This window comes from Stegostoma tigrinum, chromosome 12 (assembly GCF_030684315.1).
Source record: "Stegostoma tigrinum isolate sSteTig4 chromosome 12, sSteTig4.hap1, whole genome shotgun sequence".
NCBI classification, from domain to species: Eukaryota; Metazoa; Chordata; class Chondrichthyes; order Orectolobiformes; family Stegostomatidae; genus Stegostoma; species Stegostoma tigrinum.
This window is the reverse complement of record NC_081365.1, coordinates 79,201,620-79,219,570: the sequence shown is the minus strand read 5'-3', so window position 1 is coordinate 79,219,570 and position 17,951 is coordinate 79,201,620. Positions and strand designations below refer to the sequence as shown.

Sequence of the window (17,951 nt, the reverse complement as noted above, 5' to 3'; positions counted from 1 at the left end):
TCCTTCAACAACTCCGGTCCTCTCCACCCACTGATCCCTTCTGTGCATGCCAGCCCCCTCTACTTTGGTCCCACTCTATCTGATTTGGCTCCTCATACTGCCTCCATTTCCCATTCTCTGCTCTCTTCCACCTCCAGTATTATCCCTCAGCCCAACCTCTGGTACATAACACCAAAAGAGTGCACCAGATTCATGCCACACAAGTGCCAGTCGATGATCATCTTCAACAAGGGAGAATCTACCCATCACCCTTTGGCAATCAATGATGTTACCATTACTAAATCTCCCACAATCAACAATTACCATTGACCAGAAACTGAACTAGATTCACCATGTTTCAAGGGCAGGTCAGAAGCTAGGAATCATGCAGAGAGTAACTCACCTCCCGATTCCCAAAAACCTGTCCACCATCTACAAGGCACAAGTAAGGAGTCTGATGGAATACTCCCCACTTGCCTGGGTGGGTGAAGCTCCAATGACACTCATTAAGCTTAGCACCATCCAAGACAAAGCAGCCCTTTTGACTGGCACCGCATCCAAAAGCATCCAGTCCCTCCCCCAGTGCTCAGTAGCAGCCTGTGTACTATCTACAAGATGCACTCTGCCATCCCTGAGGCATCCCTGGAGAAGGGGTTTGGATCATATACTAATGTCTGTTACTTTGCTCAAAATATGGAGGTATTGGACTTAAACTGTTACAAAATTTTGATAATGTATATTAACCCTAATTTTTATTTAAATAGAGGCAACGCAATGTATTAACCAAATACCAACTGCCTTTAAATATTTGGGTGATGGGCATTTATGGGGATCACTTCAGCTACAATAAGCAGATAGCAAAGGGATGTTGTGGCACAGTGATAGTGAACCTAACTGCAGCCATACAGTTTGGTTCAAGTTCCACTTGAGGATGTGATATGCACAGAAGTGTTTTATCACGTGTAAAAACAGGCTAATAAATTATGAATCGAAGCACACTGAAACCCTGGCTATAGAGTTCTGAGGTCTATGTGTGCAATTCTGTAAATTAATGCACAAGTGTGTGAAGATTGGCTCCAGTTGTGTCCTTTACATCTCTGGAATAGAGGAACAGGGATCTGTGACTGCGATGGAGGATCGACACTGGATTCCACAACTGCGAGGAACAGTGACTAGATGAACAGGTTGTCTAAGACCAGCACAATCTGGTTGTCAAAACAACTGAGGGTAAAGAAAATAAAATGCATTCTTCAATATCCTGTTGCCCTGATAATGCATTGCTTTAAAAAATATCTAAAGTACAGAGGCACAGTCCATTCACACCAAAGGTCGTTGCCAGCACTCGTATTAATGTTCCCACTGTTCCCTTCACCTCATCTATCAACACCTCCTTGTAGCATTTGATCTCTCATCCTCTCCTTTAACAGAGGTACACCCTTCACTACAGTCACCCCTGTGGGAGTGAGCTCCACATTCCTTGGGGAAAGGGTGTCTCTTCTGAATTTCTGACTAGATTTATTAGTGGATGTGAGTTTGCTCGGTGAGCTGGAAGGTTAGTTTTCAGATGTTTCGTCACTTTTTTTTAAATTTTAAAAAAATATACTTGATTCATAGAATGTACAAAAACTAAAACATATTTATACACCTACCCAGTCATGCAAGCCGCTCTGGGTTACCCAGGGGGTGCACACACCAACAAAAGGAAAAACACAAAACAAAGAAGAAAAAAAAAAGCAAAGAAAATACCCCGGCAGTTGTCTCACCGCACAGTCGCCGTGGGCCCCCTGACCAGTTGGGGAAGGCGCCGGCTGGGCCCAGTTACCAGATAGGGCCCTTTTTTCTATTCTGGATGAGGGGTTTCATACGGTGGTCTTTCCCCACCACGCCTTGGCGGCGGCTGCCCCAAGCTTTAGTGCGTCCCTCAGCACGTAGTCCTAGACCTTGGAGTGTGCCAGTCTGCAACATTCGGTTGGGGTCAGTTCTTTCAGCTGGCAGACCAGCAAGTTGCGGGCAGACCAAAGAGTGTCTTACAGTGCATTGATGGTCCTCCAGGCGCAGTTGATGTTGGTCTCGGTGTGCGTCCCAGGAAACAGCCCGTAGTGCATGGAGCCCCGCGTCATGGAGCTGCTCGGGATGAACCTTGACAAATACCACTGCATCCCCCTCCAGACCTCCTGCGCATAGGCACACTCCAGAAGGAGGTGATAGACGGTCTCGTCCCCCCTGCAGCCACCTCGAGGGCAGCGTGCGGTGGCGCAGAGATTCCGGACGTGCATAAAGGATCTCACTGGCAGACCCCCTCTCACCACAAGCCAAGCAATGTCCTTGTGCTTGTTTGAAAGTTCTGGCGATGAGGCATTCTGCCAAACGACTTTGGCAGTCTGTGTGGGGAACCACACGACGGGACCCACCCTCTCCTTTTCCCGAAGGGTCTTGAGGATACTACGTGCTGACCACTGCCTGACGGCCTTGTGGTCAAAGGTGTTTCCCTTCAAAAATGTCTCCACGAAGGACAGGTGGTACAGGACGGTCCAACTACTTGGAGCGTTCCGCGGCAACGAGGCCAGGCCCATCCTTTGCAACACGGGGGACAGGTAGAACCTCGGTAAGTAGTGACACTTGGTGTCTGCGTACTGAGGATCTACGCACAGCTTGATGCAGCCGCACACAAAGGTAGCCGTCAGGGTGAGGGTGGCGTTCGGTACGTCCTTTCCCCCATTTTCCAGGTCTTTGTACATGGTGTCCCTGCGGACCCGGTCCATCCTCGGACCCCAAATGAAGTGGAAGATGGTCCGGGTGACCGCAGCGGCGCAGGTCCAGGGAATAGCCAGGCCTGTGCCACATACGACAGTACTGAAGGCCCCTCGCACCTGACAACCAGGTTCGTACCCGCGATGGAGGGGGACCGGAGAGTCCACCTGCCCAGCTTCTGCTTCAGTTTGGTGATATGCTCCTCCCAAGTCTTAGTGCACACCCCAGCTCCACCGAACCAAACATCCAGCACCTTCAGGTAGTCTGTTCTGACGGTGAAGGGGATGAAGGAGCGGTCGTCCCAGTTTCCGAAGAACATGGCCTCGCTCTTACACCTATTGACTTTGGCACCCGAGGCCAGTTCAAACTGACCGCAGATGTCCAACAGCCTACTCACCGACCGACGATCGGTGCAGAAGATGACGACATCGTCCATGTACAGGGAGGTCTTGACCTGAAGGCCTCCGCTGCCTGGGATAGTCACGCCCTTCAGGCTCACGTCCTTCCTGATGGATGCGGCGAAGGGCTCCACACAGCACATGAACAAGGCAGGAGAGAGCGGGCAGCCCTGCCTGACTCCAGATCTGACGGGAAAACTGTCCGATTCCCACCCGTTGATCGAGACTGCGCTAATGATTTTGGTGTAGAGCAGCCGGATCCAATTGCGGATGCCCTCCCCAAACCCCAATTTGGAGAGGACGTCCCTCATGTAAGCATGAGAGACCCTGTCGAAGGCCTTCTCCTGGTCCAGGCTGGCGAGTCCACCCACCTGTCCTGCACGCAGGCGATTGTATCCCTGATGAGCGCGAGGCTCTCAGCGATCTTCCTGCCCAGCACAGCACAGGTTTGGTCAAGGTGAATCACCGACTCCTGGACAGACCTGACCCGGTTGGCTATGACCTTGGCCAGGATTTTGTAGTCCACGTTCAATAGTGAAATGGGACGCCAATTCTTAATTTCTTCCCTCTTCCCCTTCCTCTTGTAAATGAGGGTGATGATGCCCTTCCTCATGGACTTGCACATTTCCCCTGCCCGAAGCGCACTATCGTATGCCTCCAGCAGGTCCTGGCCGACCAGGTCCCACAGAGCGGAATACAGTTCGACCGGTAAGCCGTCGCTCCCGGGAGTCTTATTCCTCTCCAAGGACTTGAGGGCTCTGGTCAGCTCGTCCAGGGATATCGGCTGGTCCAGCCACTCCCTCGTGCCGTCGTCTAAGACCTCCGTGATAGATGACAGGAACGACTCAGAGGCCGTGCTGTCCGTGGGCTTCGTGTCATACAGTCCGGCGTAGAAGGATCTGCTGATCCTCAAAATGTCAGGGCGAGACGACGACACCGAGCCGTTGTCCTCCTTCAGCCAGCTAAGCACAGAGCTGTCTTTGTGCACCTTCTGAAAGAAGAAACGCGAGCACGTCTCGTCCTGCTCCACGGAGCGGACCGTAACCGGAAGATTATCCGGGAGGACTCCGCGGCGAAGAGCGAGGCTTGCTGGACCCTCACCTCGCGGAGGTCCTCCATGACATTGACCCCCATCGACTGCAGAAGGAGCAGGTTCTGCCCCCTTTTCTGGAGTCGTGACAGCTTTCCCTGCCTCTCTCTCGCCGTCTGAACACCCTTGAGGACAAAGAACCTCTTGATGTTCTCCTTCACCGTCTCCCACCAGTCGCCCGGAGACTCAAAGAGGGGTTTCACGGTTTTCCAACCAGCGTACTCCCTCTTAAGCTCCTCGACGTTCTCTGGGGTCAACAGAGTCGCGTTGAGTTCCACATCCCCTTGCTGGCCTGCTGGTCATCCTGTAACTGACAGTCGGCCAGCAGGAGGCAGTGGTCAGAGAAGAACACCGGCTCAATGCCAGTGGACCTGACCGAGAACGCCCGTGACACAAACAGGAAGTCTATCCTTGAGCGGATAGACCCGTCTGGCCGCGACCAGGTGTACCTCTGCTGCGCTCCGTCTGCAGGGGTGCTGAAGATGTCGAGCTGCTTGGCGTCCTTCACCGTGCCCATCGGGAATCTGGATGTGACGTCCAGTTGACTCACCCCACCTTCTGTCCCCATGCCATATCTTCCATCTGCATCGATGATGCAGTTGAAGTCTCCGCCTAGGATGACCGGCCTGGACGTAGCTAGCAGGGGTGGAAGCCGCTGCAGGATGGCCAACCGCTCACTCCGTACCGCTGGGACGTACACGTTGATCAGCCTCAGGGGAGCGTTCCTGTAGGTGACGTCAGCCACTAGGAGGCGCCCCCCCCACCACCTCCTGAACTTGAGAGATGGTGAAGTCGCGCACCCGCAGCAGAATAGCCAGGCCCGAGAAGCGACAGTCGTTACCCCCCAACCAGATCGAAGGCCTACAGGTCCAGGCGCCAGACCATTTCCCGTACCTGCCGAGGTGCGGTATGCCGCACTCCTGCAGAAACAGGAGGTCCGCCTTGACGGTGGTAAGGTAGGCCAACGTGGACACACATCCTGCGGTGGACTTGACGCTGCGCACATTAATGCTCGCAACTCGTACCTCCATTGTGGGTAGTGACCGCAGTACCCTCCCCAAGTCCAAGGTCCAGCCCCTCCATCTGTCCCTTCATGCCCATTGCCCAGGCTAACTGCTGGATGCTCTCCGGGCTCAGGAAACCATCCATGCTGCCTTCCGGTTGGCATCCCCGCGTCGGGGGCACGGAGGCAGGAGAGTCTGGCCGTTTCCTCCTTCCCGCCTGAAAGTTCCGGGGGGCCCTCTAGGGCCCCAGAGGCGCGTGGCTGGGTGTCAGAGGGAGCCTCAGGACGCCTCCCGGGGTGCTGCTTTACTTCTCCCTTGAGATCTTTAGCTTCTGTTTTGAGCAGGCCTCCTCCAAATCTCCCTCGTCAGAGGAGCTCTTATAGCCCCCCTGTAGCTGCCTCTTCCCGCCTGATGGTTGCGGTACCTGGGCCCGATGGCACACCTTCCTCCTCGCTTTCCAGACCATCGTCCACTCCCCTGGGTCACCTGTCACCTCCTCCATTGACTCCGAGTTGTCGGGTGGGGGGAACGGAGCCTGCAGGGGCGCTTTGCTGGCCTCGGGTCCATCCTGCAGGGTTGGGCCCTCCTGCACATTAGGGGAGCCCTTGCAGGGCCCTGGTGCCTTCCTCTCCTCCAGGGGGGCTTGCCCCACATTGCCCCTGCCAGTGACCTGGGCGTAGGTGGTCCCCCGCTGCAGGCATGCCCTATAGAGGTGGCCCGCTTCCCCGCAAAGGTTGCAGCTTTTCTCTCGTGGGCAATCCTTTACAAGGCGTCCCTCCGCCCTGCAGTTCCTGCAGATGGTGGCTTTGCAGTCGGCCGCCACGTGACCTGACCTACCACAGGCATGGCAGACTTTAGGTTGCCCTGCGTAGGTCAGGTAGCCCCTGCTCCCGCCGATCGCGAAGCTGGACGGTGGGTGTACAATGTTCCCATCCTCAGCGTCACCCTGACCTGCCTCTTACTGGTCCAGATCCCAAAGGGGTCCATGATGTTGGTTAGGTCCCCTTCCACCTTCACGTACCTTCCAAGGAAGGTCAGGACATCAACTGCTGGCACATGCGGGTTGTACATGTGTACAGTCACCATACGGCTCCTCTGCGCTGGCATCACGAACTGCAGGACAGCGGTCAATACAGAGAGGGGGCCCTCACCTCCTTTCTCCTTGAAAACCTCCAAGAAGCGCATGCAAAGCTTGGCACTCCTGAAGGTCACATCGTAAAAACCTCCTCCGGGGAAATCCTGCAGGCAGTAAATGTCCTCAGCAGCAAACCCACAACAGTCCAACAGGACACTCTTCACAAATAAGGTGCGGTCCACAGGTGCACCTTCATCCACCTTCTTCACAGAAACACAGATGGTGTTCCGGACCCCCTGACCTGGGGCACGAGCACTCGCCGCAGCCATCGTTGCAGGTTGGCTGCTCCCCTGAACCAGCATTAGGCCGACGCCAGCATTAAGATCCACCGGTCGCAAGGGTGCACAGCCAACCCGATGTCTTCGTTCCACCTCCAACACAGCTCTCCTTCTCTCGGTCCACAGAAGAGTGGGTCTTTATTTTGTTCCGGATGTAAGCTGGTTCACTGAGCTGGAAGGTTTGTTCCAGATAATCAGTCACCATTCTAGGTAACATCAACAGTGAGCCTCTGGTGAAGCGCTGGTGTTATGTCCCGCTTTCTATTTATCTGTTTGGGTTTCCTTGGGTTGGTGATGTCATTTCTTGCATTGGTGATGTCATTTCCTGTTCTTTTTCTCAGAGGATGGTAGATTGGCTCCAAATCAATGTGTTTGTTGATGGAGTTCCCGTTGGAATGCCATGCTTCTAGGAATTATCGTGCATGTCTCTGTTTGGCTTGTCCTAGGATGGATGTGTTGTCCCAATCAAAGTGGTGTCCTTCCTCATCTGTATGTAAGGATACTAGTGATAGTGGGTCATGTTGTTTTGTGGCTAGTTGATGTTCATGTATCCTGGTGGCTAGCTTTCTGCCTGTTTGTCCAATGGAAATCCAAACAGAGACACGCACGAAAATTCCTAGAAGCATGGCATTCCAACTGGAACTCCATCTACAAACACATTGGCTCCAAATCAATCTACCATCCTCCATCTTCATTTGGGGGTCGAGGATGGACCGGGTCCGCAGGGACACCATGTACAAAGACCTGGAAAACGGGGGAAAGGGCGTACCGAACGCCACCCTCGCCCTGACGGCTACCTTTGTGTGTGGCTGCATCAAGCTGTGCGTAGATGCTCAGTATGCAGACACCAAGTGTCACTACTTACTAAGGTTCTACCTGTCCCCGGTGTTGTGAAGGATGGGCTTGGCCTCGTTGCCACGGAACGCTCCAAGTAGTTGGACCGTCCCGTATCACCTGTCCTTCGTGGAGAAATTTTTGAAGGGAAACACCTTTGACCACAAGGCCGTCAGGCAGTGGTCAGCACGTTGTATCCTCGAGACGCTTCAGGAAAAGGAGAGGGGGGATCCCGTCGTGTGGTTCCCCACACAGACTGCCAAAGTCGTTTGGCAGAATGCCTCATCGCCAGAACTTTCAAACAAGCACAAGGACAATGCTTGGCCGGTGGTGAGAGGGGGTCTGCCAGTGAGATCTTTTATGCATGCCCGGAATCTCTGCGCCACTGCACGCTGCCCTCAAGGTGGCTGCGGGGGGGACGAGACTGTCTACGTGCAGGAGGTTTGGAAGGGGATGCAGTGGTATTTGTCAAGGTTCATCCCGAGCAGCTCTGTGTTGCGGGACTCCGTGCTCTATGGGCTGTTTCCCGGGACGCACACCGACACCAACATCAACTGCGCCTGGCGGACCATCAATGCGATGAAAGACGCTCTTTGGTCTGCCCGCAACTTGCTGGTCTGCCAGCTGGAAGAACTGACCCCGACCGAGTGTCGCAGACTGGCGCACTCCAAGGTCCAGGACTACGTGCTGAGGGACGCGCTAAAGCTTGGGGCAGCCGACGCCAAGGCGCGGTGGGGAAAGACCACCGTATGAAACCCCTCGTCCAGAATAGAAAAAAGGGCCCTATCTGATAACTGGGCCCAGCTGGCACCTTCCCCAACTGGTCAGGGGGCCAACGGGGACTGGTCGGGGTGACGACTGCCGGGGTATTTTCTTTGTTTTGTTTTTTTTTCTTTGTTTTGTTCTTTCCTTTAGTTGGTGTACGTACCCCCTGGGTAACCCGGAGAGACTTGCATGACTGGGTAGGTGTATAAATGTTTTAGTTTTTGTACATCATATGAATAAAGTATATTTTTTCAAATAAAAAAAGGTGACGAAGCGTCCAAAAACTAACCTTCCAGCTCAGCGAACAAACTCACATCCAGAACCTCAACCTGAGCTACAAATCTTCTCAAAACTCGCTAGATTTATTAGTGATTACCTGCTGTTTATGACCACTGGTTTTAGACACCTCCAGGCTGGGCAACATCTGCTCCTAGACTTCCCTGTTAAGCCCAGCATTTACAACTACCCCAAGGAAGAAAAAGGGTCACCTCCCAGCCCTCTGTCTTCCAGGGAAATGGTCCCAGTCTGTTTGTTCTCTCCTGACACATTCAGCCTCTCTCTCTCTCTCTCTCCCTCCTGGAATTTGTTTCACACACTGCCAATATCCTTTTTGTTCCTCAGAGATCTGACTTTCGTATTGCTACCATAAGATGCAGGATCAGAAGTAGGCCATTCAATCTGCTCCATCATTCAATGAGGTTGAGGCTGAAATTTTAGTCACTCTTACAGTCAAACAGCACAGAAACAGGCCCTTTGCTCCAATCAGTCCGTGCTGACCAAGTTTCCCACACTGGGCTAGTCCAACATGCCTGCATTTGGCCCACGTCCCTCTAAACGTTTCCTATTCATGCACTTATCCAAACATCTTTCAAATGTTGTAACTTTACCGGGGTCTATCACTTCCTCTGGCAGCTCATTCCATGTTCGTGCCATACTTTCTGACATCCTTCTGTCTTTACTTTTTGTGAAGTAGATCATCCCAATGGGGTGGCACGGTGGCTCAGTGGATCGCACTGCTGCATCACGGTGCTAGGGACTCGGGTTCGATTCCTCCCTCGGGTGACTGTGTGGGTTTACACATTCTCCCCGTGCCTGTGCAGGTTTCCTCTGGATGCTCTGGTTTCCTCCACAGTCCAAAGATGTGCAGGGTAGGTGGGTTGGCCATGCTAAATTGTCCATTGTGTTCAGGGACATGTAGGTTAGCCATGGGAAGTGCAGGGATAGGGTAGGGGGCACTTTAGACTGTTGGTGTGGACTTGTTGGGCAGAATGGCCTGTTTCCACACTGAAGAAATTCTATGAAAAAATAATTCTATGAACTCCACAACTCTTCATTCCATTACTGATTAAAAATAGCGCTATCCCAGCCTTGAATATAATTAACAACCCAGCCTCAATATCCCTCTGTGATGCAGAATTCCACAGATTCACTACCCACTGAGAGAAAAAATTCCTCCTCATCTGTCTTAAATGGGTGACCTCTTATTCTGAGATTGTGCCCTCTGGTCCTAGACTTTCCATTAAGGACAAACAATCTTTCCACATCTCCCCTGTCAAGCCCCCAAAGAATCTTGTATGCTTCAATAAGGTCACCTCTCATTCTTCTAAACTCCCATGAACTCATACACAATCTACTCAACCTCTGCTAATAAGCCAGTCCTTCCATACCCAGGATCAGCCCAATGAATCTTCACTGGACTGCCTCCAATGCCAGTATATCTTTCCACGCAAAATCCCACTGGTACACATAATTCATCTTACACCCATGCAATTACCTGCAAACATCAGATGCAAAAATGTAAAGCTTCTCGTCCTTTTTGATCAAAGGGTGGAAGCTGGCTCCATCTGTTCCGTTTATCATGTTACAAGAATTTGATGCCCACCAATTCAGAGACCTGTTCCAAAGATAATAGTCAACTTTCTGTTAATCATTCAGTCCTTTACCTTGATTAATTCTCTCTGCATCAATTGCTACAACAGTGTTCAAATACAGCAAATGCTAACATGATGCTCATCCAGGTAGAGTTTAGGTCGCACCAGGCATTGTGCTCTCCCATAATTCCAGCAATGCACTTTCATCTCAAACAGAACAGTGTTAACATGCTAAGGTGAAGACCATTCCAACGCTGACCATCCTTCAAAAAATACTTGACTTCTGTGGAAGAATTTTGACACATCGTACAGATAAGATGGATCTGCATGGTAAGACTTCAAAGAATCTGTGACACACCGCAAATTGCTTTGCGTGATAACAAAGTGTGAAGCTGGATGAACACAGCAGGTCAAGCAACATCTCAGGAGCACATTAATTGCTTTGCGTCTTTGGTGAGCAGTCGACAAAACGTTGCGCGCCGTTTCTTCATCATTTTGGATACAAAGAATGTTACAGCACAGAAGGAGGCCATTTGGCCCATTGTGCCCTTACTTGCTCTCTATAAGAACATCTTCCCTGTGGAATCCACGGGTGACCCTGCCACCACTGCACTGTCAGGCAACACATTCTAGATCCTAACTACACACTCTTAGAAAAAAGGAAACAAAATGTTTTCTCATCTCACCTTTGGTCTTTTTGCTGATCATCTTTTGTAAGTGTTGACTGGTTCCCAATACTTCTGCCATGGGAACAGTTTCTCCTTAACTACACAGGCTCTGTCTGGACTGATTTTGGACTCCTTTATATAAACGTATGAATTAGGAACAGTAGTCCCCTTTGGTCCCTTAAGTATGTTTTGCTATTCAACACTATGACATAACCCTGATAACATTTCAACTCCTTGTTTACCATGAATCTATCTCACATCTGCCACAGAAAAATTAAAAGACCCTATGTTCGCCACCTTTTCAAGAAGAGAGTTCCAAATATCCTAAGACGAACCTTTTCCTTAACTCAATGTCAAACAGTTGCTCCCTTATTTTTAAACAGTGATACATGGTTCTGGATCCTCCCACAGGATGAAACATGTCCACCTCTCAATGTCTCATATGTTTTGAACAAATTGCCTCTTACTCTTCCAAATTCCAGTAGATACAAGCCCGGCAGTGCAGGATAAAATAACTCTACAGAGGCTGGTTTCCTGTCATCAAGGCACCCTCTATGTGCATGTGTATAGTACTTGGCATTGATCCAGCTCCCTCAGAGCTAGCTCTCAGAGTGAACTGGATGTCTGACACTCTGTCTCTTATCTGTCAGACAGGCCTCCCTGATTGGATCAGATTAACAGCCCCAATCAGGGAACTCATATTCTATGAGGTCCAACTCATGGAACTCATTCCGATCATGATACAGGAGAAAGTCAATGATCCTCTGCACAGCCCAAGGATAAGCACCACTATCTTCCCTGTGCTACTACACGTTCACAGGGCCATCCGTACTTCACTGTTGCCATTGTATGGTCTTCTCCCTGCAGGAAAGCTTGACACATAATCAGGCCGAGACAGTATTTCCCTCCTTTCAAGCAAAGGGATCTCAAACCGGCTAGAAGAGAGTGAGACCGCTCATGAAGGGAATGGTGAGTCTTCACAGTGACCAACTAAGCCAGCCAGCCTCATTGTGCTGTGCGGTTCTCACATTAATACCAAGGCAAACACATTCTTAACCCTTTTGCGAGCCTCTTACAAACAACCACTGTCACATATCCATAGCTGGATGAGGAAGAAATAGCCAACGCACCTGCACACCCCCACCCACCCACCTGCAAAACCCCCTGACAATCCCCCTGCTCCACCCCCACCAGGGTTGCTGGCACTTGGAGGGCAGTCAGAGAAGCAGGAGCCTGCTCAGTGTCTCCTCCAGCAGAACAGGACCCTGTAGGTTCGGCCATTTAGTAACATCATCAAAACACAGCTTGTCAGAGAGAGTCAGGACGTAGATGGAAGCTGGCAGCAGCCCACCCGCTTAATGTACAAGCCTCTGTGGAGCTGTTTCAGTGGCGACAAGAGAAAAATAGATATGCTCCTGAAGAAACTCGCTGCACTCCATTGCTGTGGCGGTTGCTGATCAGAATCGAGGCGAAAGCGAGATGGGAGCCAGGGACCTACGTACCTAGGGGGGCTGAGAGAGAGAGAGAAAGAGAGACTGCAGACAGGAGGCCCAGCAAGTTCCTCTCAGGACACTCCATACTCTCCCTCCCTCCAGCCTGCCATAATCCCACAGCCTGTGGAAACTCAAGCAGAGGAGGGTGGGCCTGTTCGTGGCAGGAGGCTGGCAGTGGGCACCAGGGGGTGACCACCCAAGTTCCAGACCATCAAGACCACTCGGAGAGGGGGCTTCCTCCAGCCCAGCTGAACTTTGGCACAGCGGGAGGGCAAAGGAAGAAAACATCTTATTGAGGGTCCATATGGGTGAGAAATCATTGTAAATAACACTCCACTTTTGTAAATGCATGCTCATTGTTGACATGTGTGCTGCAGTGTTGGACTCTCAATTGTCAGAAATCACATGACACCAGGCTATAGTCCAGCAGGTTTATTTGAAACCACAAGCAAATTAACCTGCTGGACTATAGCCTGGTGTTGTGATTTCTGACCTTGCCTACACCAGTCCAGCCGTGACACCTCCACATCAACTTTCAATCGTGTAAGGGATGAGTTCCTTCTTCAGATGCCTCAATGAAGAAAAAGGCCAACGCGGTCAAGCTCATCGCTCACAAACAGCCAATTCCTTGACCTCAGACATCAGGGGTCACTGAAGCTGCACGTTCAGGGCTATAGCCAAGGTGTTGCTTGTACAATGTGGACAAAACTGAGGCTATGAGCAGCTAGGGTCTGCCCTACCCAACATTATCCTACTCTTACACCCACCTTGTGAGCGATGCAGTCATCGCTGCAGTGAATGCTCATTCTATGTATCAGCTTTTCAAAGCAGCACACCAGCTCACACATCACTGTGTGCAGAGAAATGCTGCCTCTTGCGCAGTCAGCGCTGGATTCTCAAACATTTCAGGGCAACCTACCTGTGCTCTGAGACGTTGCCTGATTACATTTGCTACCTGAGAGAGAATGGAGGCAGTTAGTGCCCAAATTGTAATGCTTAAGATTGCTTAATGTCTTAATTCTTAATGTACATCCTTGGATAATAAACCATCATAGTGATTGAAATGGAAATTGAAGCCAGGATTACTGCATCAGTAGAGGCACTATTACAGCAAATGCCCCTAGTAGGGCCTCCAATTCCAAACGGTGCCTCTTATGAAATGCACTTTTGTATATGATATCAGCCATTTTACACAGTTGCTGCACAGCTAACTTTTGATGCTATGTGCTTCAATGTGAGTGGCTTGCAGGCTCCATCTGTAACTCATGAACACTCCCCCACCCTCACCTTCCCTTTTGTGTCCAAGTGCCCCCAGTGACCTTTCAGCTTCACTCCATTTCCATTGTACCCTCTTATTTTACTGTCAGTGACCCTCGCTTTACTCCCAGAGCACATTGCTTTGGAAATTCCTTGTTGGTCTTGCATTCTCCCCATGTTGAGGTCAGAGTTACCTGTTTGAAGCCTCCCTTTCCAGAGTTCCCAGTCCTGTCTTCTTCACTATGAGGTCCCACCCTAACATTTCCAATTGTACCCTATCCCTGTCACTGTGCCTGCAGCAGCCCAGGATAATGAGGCCTATTCCCAGACTTGGAGTTCTCGGTTTTCCCCAGCACTCCACGACTTTGCACTGTGAAGCCCCCTGAACATTTTTGACCAAACCCTGACCACGGACCATGACTCTGCCCCTGGACTGACCGGACAGGAAAAATCCCAACAGATTGTGGCTTAGCTTCCAGACCACCTCCGAGTGTCTCCCCTCCTACCCATTTCCTGGATGCTTCGACCAAGCGGTTGCCTAACTAAATGTGAATCCCCCAGGAAAATGCAACAGAGTTTGCTCTCCAGATTCCCCATGTGGCAACGGCATTGTTCACCCCGGTGAAATGCCAGTTCAGTCAGGGTAATTAGGTTTTAATCTAAATATTGGTGACAAAATAGTGGGGAGTCCACCTCTCATCCTCCGGCCCAACTAAATACTGGACCCTTTCCCTTCAAAAGGAGCAGCACGGTGGCTCAGTGGTTAGCACTGCTGCCTAACAGCATCAGGGACCTGGGTTTGATTCTAGCCTCAGATGACTTTGTGTCAGAGTGGGTTTCCTCCAGATACTCCAGTTTCCTCTCACAGTCCAATGATGTGCAGGTTGGTTGGGTGAGCCATGGGCAATGCAGGTTTGCAGTGGTTGGTCTGACTGGGATACTCTTTGAAGGGTCGGTGTGGACTTGATGGGCCGAATGGCTTGCTTCCAACTGTAGGGATTCTATGAGCTGACCTCAGTAGAGACCATTCAATTCCTGCCTCCCTCTCTCTCTTTCAGATTTGTTGTTATTTTAAATTTCCACATACTGGCTTATTCCAGTTTTATATAGGATCACCTGCCAATTTGCTTCAATATTCTTCATGGGATCTTGCTGTGCTCAAGCTAGCTGCCATTGTCACTATAGTGACAACAGAGAGACCTCACAGAAAGTACTTCACAAACATTGTGGGATGTTCCAAAGTAGTTCACAAAGACATTGAACGTAGAAAAGTACAGCACAGTACAGGCCCTTCGGCCCACGATGTTGTGCCGTGGAATAAACCTAATCCAAAAATAAAATAACCTAACCTACATTCCTCTCAATTCACTGCTGTCCATGTGTATGTCCAGCAGTTGCTTAAATGTCACTAACGGCTCCGCTTCCACGACTACCACTGGTAAACTATTCCATGCGCTCACAACTCTCTGGGTGAAGAACCTCCCTCTGACATCTCCTCTATACCTTCCCCCTAACACCTTAAAACTATGACCCCTCATGGCAGTCAATCCAGCCCTGGGGAAAAGTCTCTGGCTATTGACTCTATCCATGCCTCTCATTACCTTGTACACTTCGATCAGGTCACCTCTCTTCCTCCTTCTCTCCAGAGAGAAAAGTCCGAGCTCAGTCAACCTCTCCTCATAAGACAAGCCCTCCAGTCCAGGCAGCATCCTGGTAAACCTCCTTTGCACCTCTCCAAAGCCTCCACATCTTTCCTATAATAGGGCAACCAGAACTGGACACAATATTCCAAGTGTGGTCTCACCAGGGTTTTGCAGGGCTGCAGCATAACCTCGTGGCTCTTAAACTCGATCCCCCGTTAATGAAAGCCAAAACACCATATGCTTTCTTAACAACCTTATCCACCTGGGTGGCAACTGTGAGGGAGCTATGCACTTGAACACCAAGATCCCGCTGTTCCTCCACACTGCTGAGAATCCTGCCTTTAATCCTATATTCAGCATTTAAGTTCGCCCTTCCAAAATGCATCACTTCGCATTTATCCAGGTTGAACTCCATCTGCCATTTCTCAGCCCAGCTCTGCATTCTGTCAATGTCTCGCTGAAGCCTGAAGACAGCTCACTGCCGCCCTTTCTGGGACAATTAGGGATGCGCAATCAATGGCAAGGCACCCAGATCCTGAAATCAAACAGAATAACCACAAGGTTACAAGAAAATGTCCTCATTTGCATTGAGCCAATAGCAGGACGGTACCTAAAGGCAAAAAAGCAGCATGATTCCATAGTTAGCCCTTCAGAAACTTAATTCACCAAGACAAATTCACACGTGCTTTATTCGTACACGGTTAGGATATGATTATAGTTCTAACAATTGTAGTAAGGTGAAGTTACTTACTCCTGTCCATTCCACATCATTACTTCAGTGAATTTCATATAGTCATCTTTGCCAGTATTGAATAAATATTCTCCATCGTCGGTCCCATTAATCTGGAAATGGATTAAATATTCTTATAGAAAGTGCTTCTTTAGCTGAAGATAATCATTTATAACCCCTCCGTGAACTGTCTACACACATGTGCATTTATGTATGATTCAAAATTTAACAAGTGGAAACTCTGTACAGAGCAATAAATGTACCTATTTTTAAATGCTCTTGGCAAAGGCTGGCGCCACTAAAATTGTGATTACTTTTCAACTTTAGTTATCCTGAGGCTATTAAAGTCATCCATTTAGTGTTGGGCTGGGGTAGTATGAAGGCTCATGTAGATTTGTGTGGGTAACTGTCTCTAAAGAATATTAGTAAACTGGACAGGCATCAACAGTAACGTCTACAGGTCAGTTTTGGCTACATATGCCAGTACTTAACTTGGCAACTGATTTGATCTGCTGCCACACTGACTAATCATAGAATCATTAGAATGCCCAGTTGGAAGCAGGCCATTCTGCCCAATGCATCCACACCAACCCTCCAAAGAGCATCACACCCAGACCCATCCCCCACCCTATCCCTGTAACCCTGCTTTTACCATGGCTAACCCACCTCGCCTGCAAACCCCTGAACATTATGGGTAATTTAGCATGGCCAATCCACCTAACTTGCACATCTTTGGACTGACTGGCCTTTCAATAATGGGTAATGTTGCAAGGCCTCAGGCACAACCATAAACTGATAGTCTATCAGTGTTATCTGATACGAGATTGTGTGCCTTGTGTAAAGAGGCGCTACATTCAGTCAAAATTCACTTAAGGGAGAAGAAAGTAAGGTGGTACTGTGGCTCAGCGGTTAACACTGTTGCTGTAGAGTACCAGGGACCTGAGTTCAATTCCACCTTCAGGTAATACTCTGTGTGGTGATTGCATGTTATCCCTGTGTCTGTGTGAGTTTCTTCTGGCTTCCTCCCACTTGTGCAAGCTAGGTGGATTGGTCAGGCTAACTGGATTAGCCATGGGAAATGCAGGGTTACAGAGATAAGATGGGGGGGGAGGTGGTCAGTCTAGGTGGGATATTCTTCAGAGGGTCATTATGGGCCAAATGGCCTTGCTTTTAGGCACCGTGTGGACGCTATGATTCTATCCATTTTAGTTCTCATCAACACCGTGTCACAGAAGATGTTGTAACAGCCTGACATATTATGGCTTTCTATACAAATGAAAAAAAAAGCCAATTATTTTTAGAAACTTGCTGTCTTTAAGATATTCATGGCCAGAGAGCCCTCATTGCAAAACCCATGGTGTAGAAGGTAAGCGGAAGGACGTAGAAAAATCACAACAGCCACCGAATTCCTGTACAATCCCATCTCAAAACCAAACACTGCTCTTGGGATGCCACTGTTTCTTAAATGGGCAAGAAAAGAATGGGACCTGGAGGAACTGGGACGAGGTTGTCATGTGGTGCGGAGGGCAGAGGTGGAGAGGGTGTGGGTGACTCCCAAAGACTGGATTTATCTAGCTTACTCTCATTCTCAATTTTTTCCTTGATTTTGTTGCACTGAGCCCCTCTCCCTCTGCTGCAGTGCAGAGTCCACTCTTCTTATCTCCTGCTCCTAGACCAGCTTGGGAGGTTCCACATTTGACATGGTGACTGATCCCTAAGTAAATAGGGGTGTTACCTTCCTCCACAAGAGTATTTATGCCTTACCACACCTCCTTCCTCTCCTTTTCGGTGATGGAATGGGCTACTTGTTAATGCAAGATAAACCTCTTGCTCAGGAGTTAGAGAGAAGCATGGTTTGGTACAGAGGTCTTGGGCCCTTCATCTTCACGGCCCTAGGAAGAAAGGCTGAGGGACTTGGGTCTGTTCTCATTGGAGACAAAGAGGCGAAGAGGGGATTTAATAGAGACATACAAGATGATCAGAGGATTAGATAGGGTGGACAGTGAGAGTCTTTCCGAGGATGATGACTTCAGCTTATACAAGGGGGCACAGCTA

At 49.9% G+C, this 17,951-nt stretch overlaps 1 protein-coding gene across 4 annotated transcripts in view; it reads right to left on the bottom strand.

Annotated features, from left to right (window-relative positions):
• LOC125457158 (lysosome membrane protein 2-like) overlaps positions 1-17,951 on the bottom strand; it is a 66,462-nt gene that overhangs the window by 15,837 nt on the left and 32,674 nt on the right. For all 4 annotated transcript variants that reach the window (XM_048540996.2, XM_048540994.2, XM_048540997.2 and 1 more), the window contains 2 exons: positions 15,918-16,009; positions 10,009-10,128 (listed from right to left, as the gene is read on the bottom strand). In XM_048540996.2, coding sequence (XP_048396953.2) covers positions 10,009-10,128; positions 15,918-16,009 — 212 coding nt within the window. The remainder of the gene's footprint in view (positions 1-10,008; positions 10,129-15,917; positions 16,010-17,951) is intronic.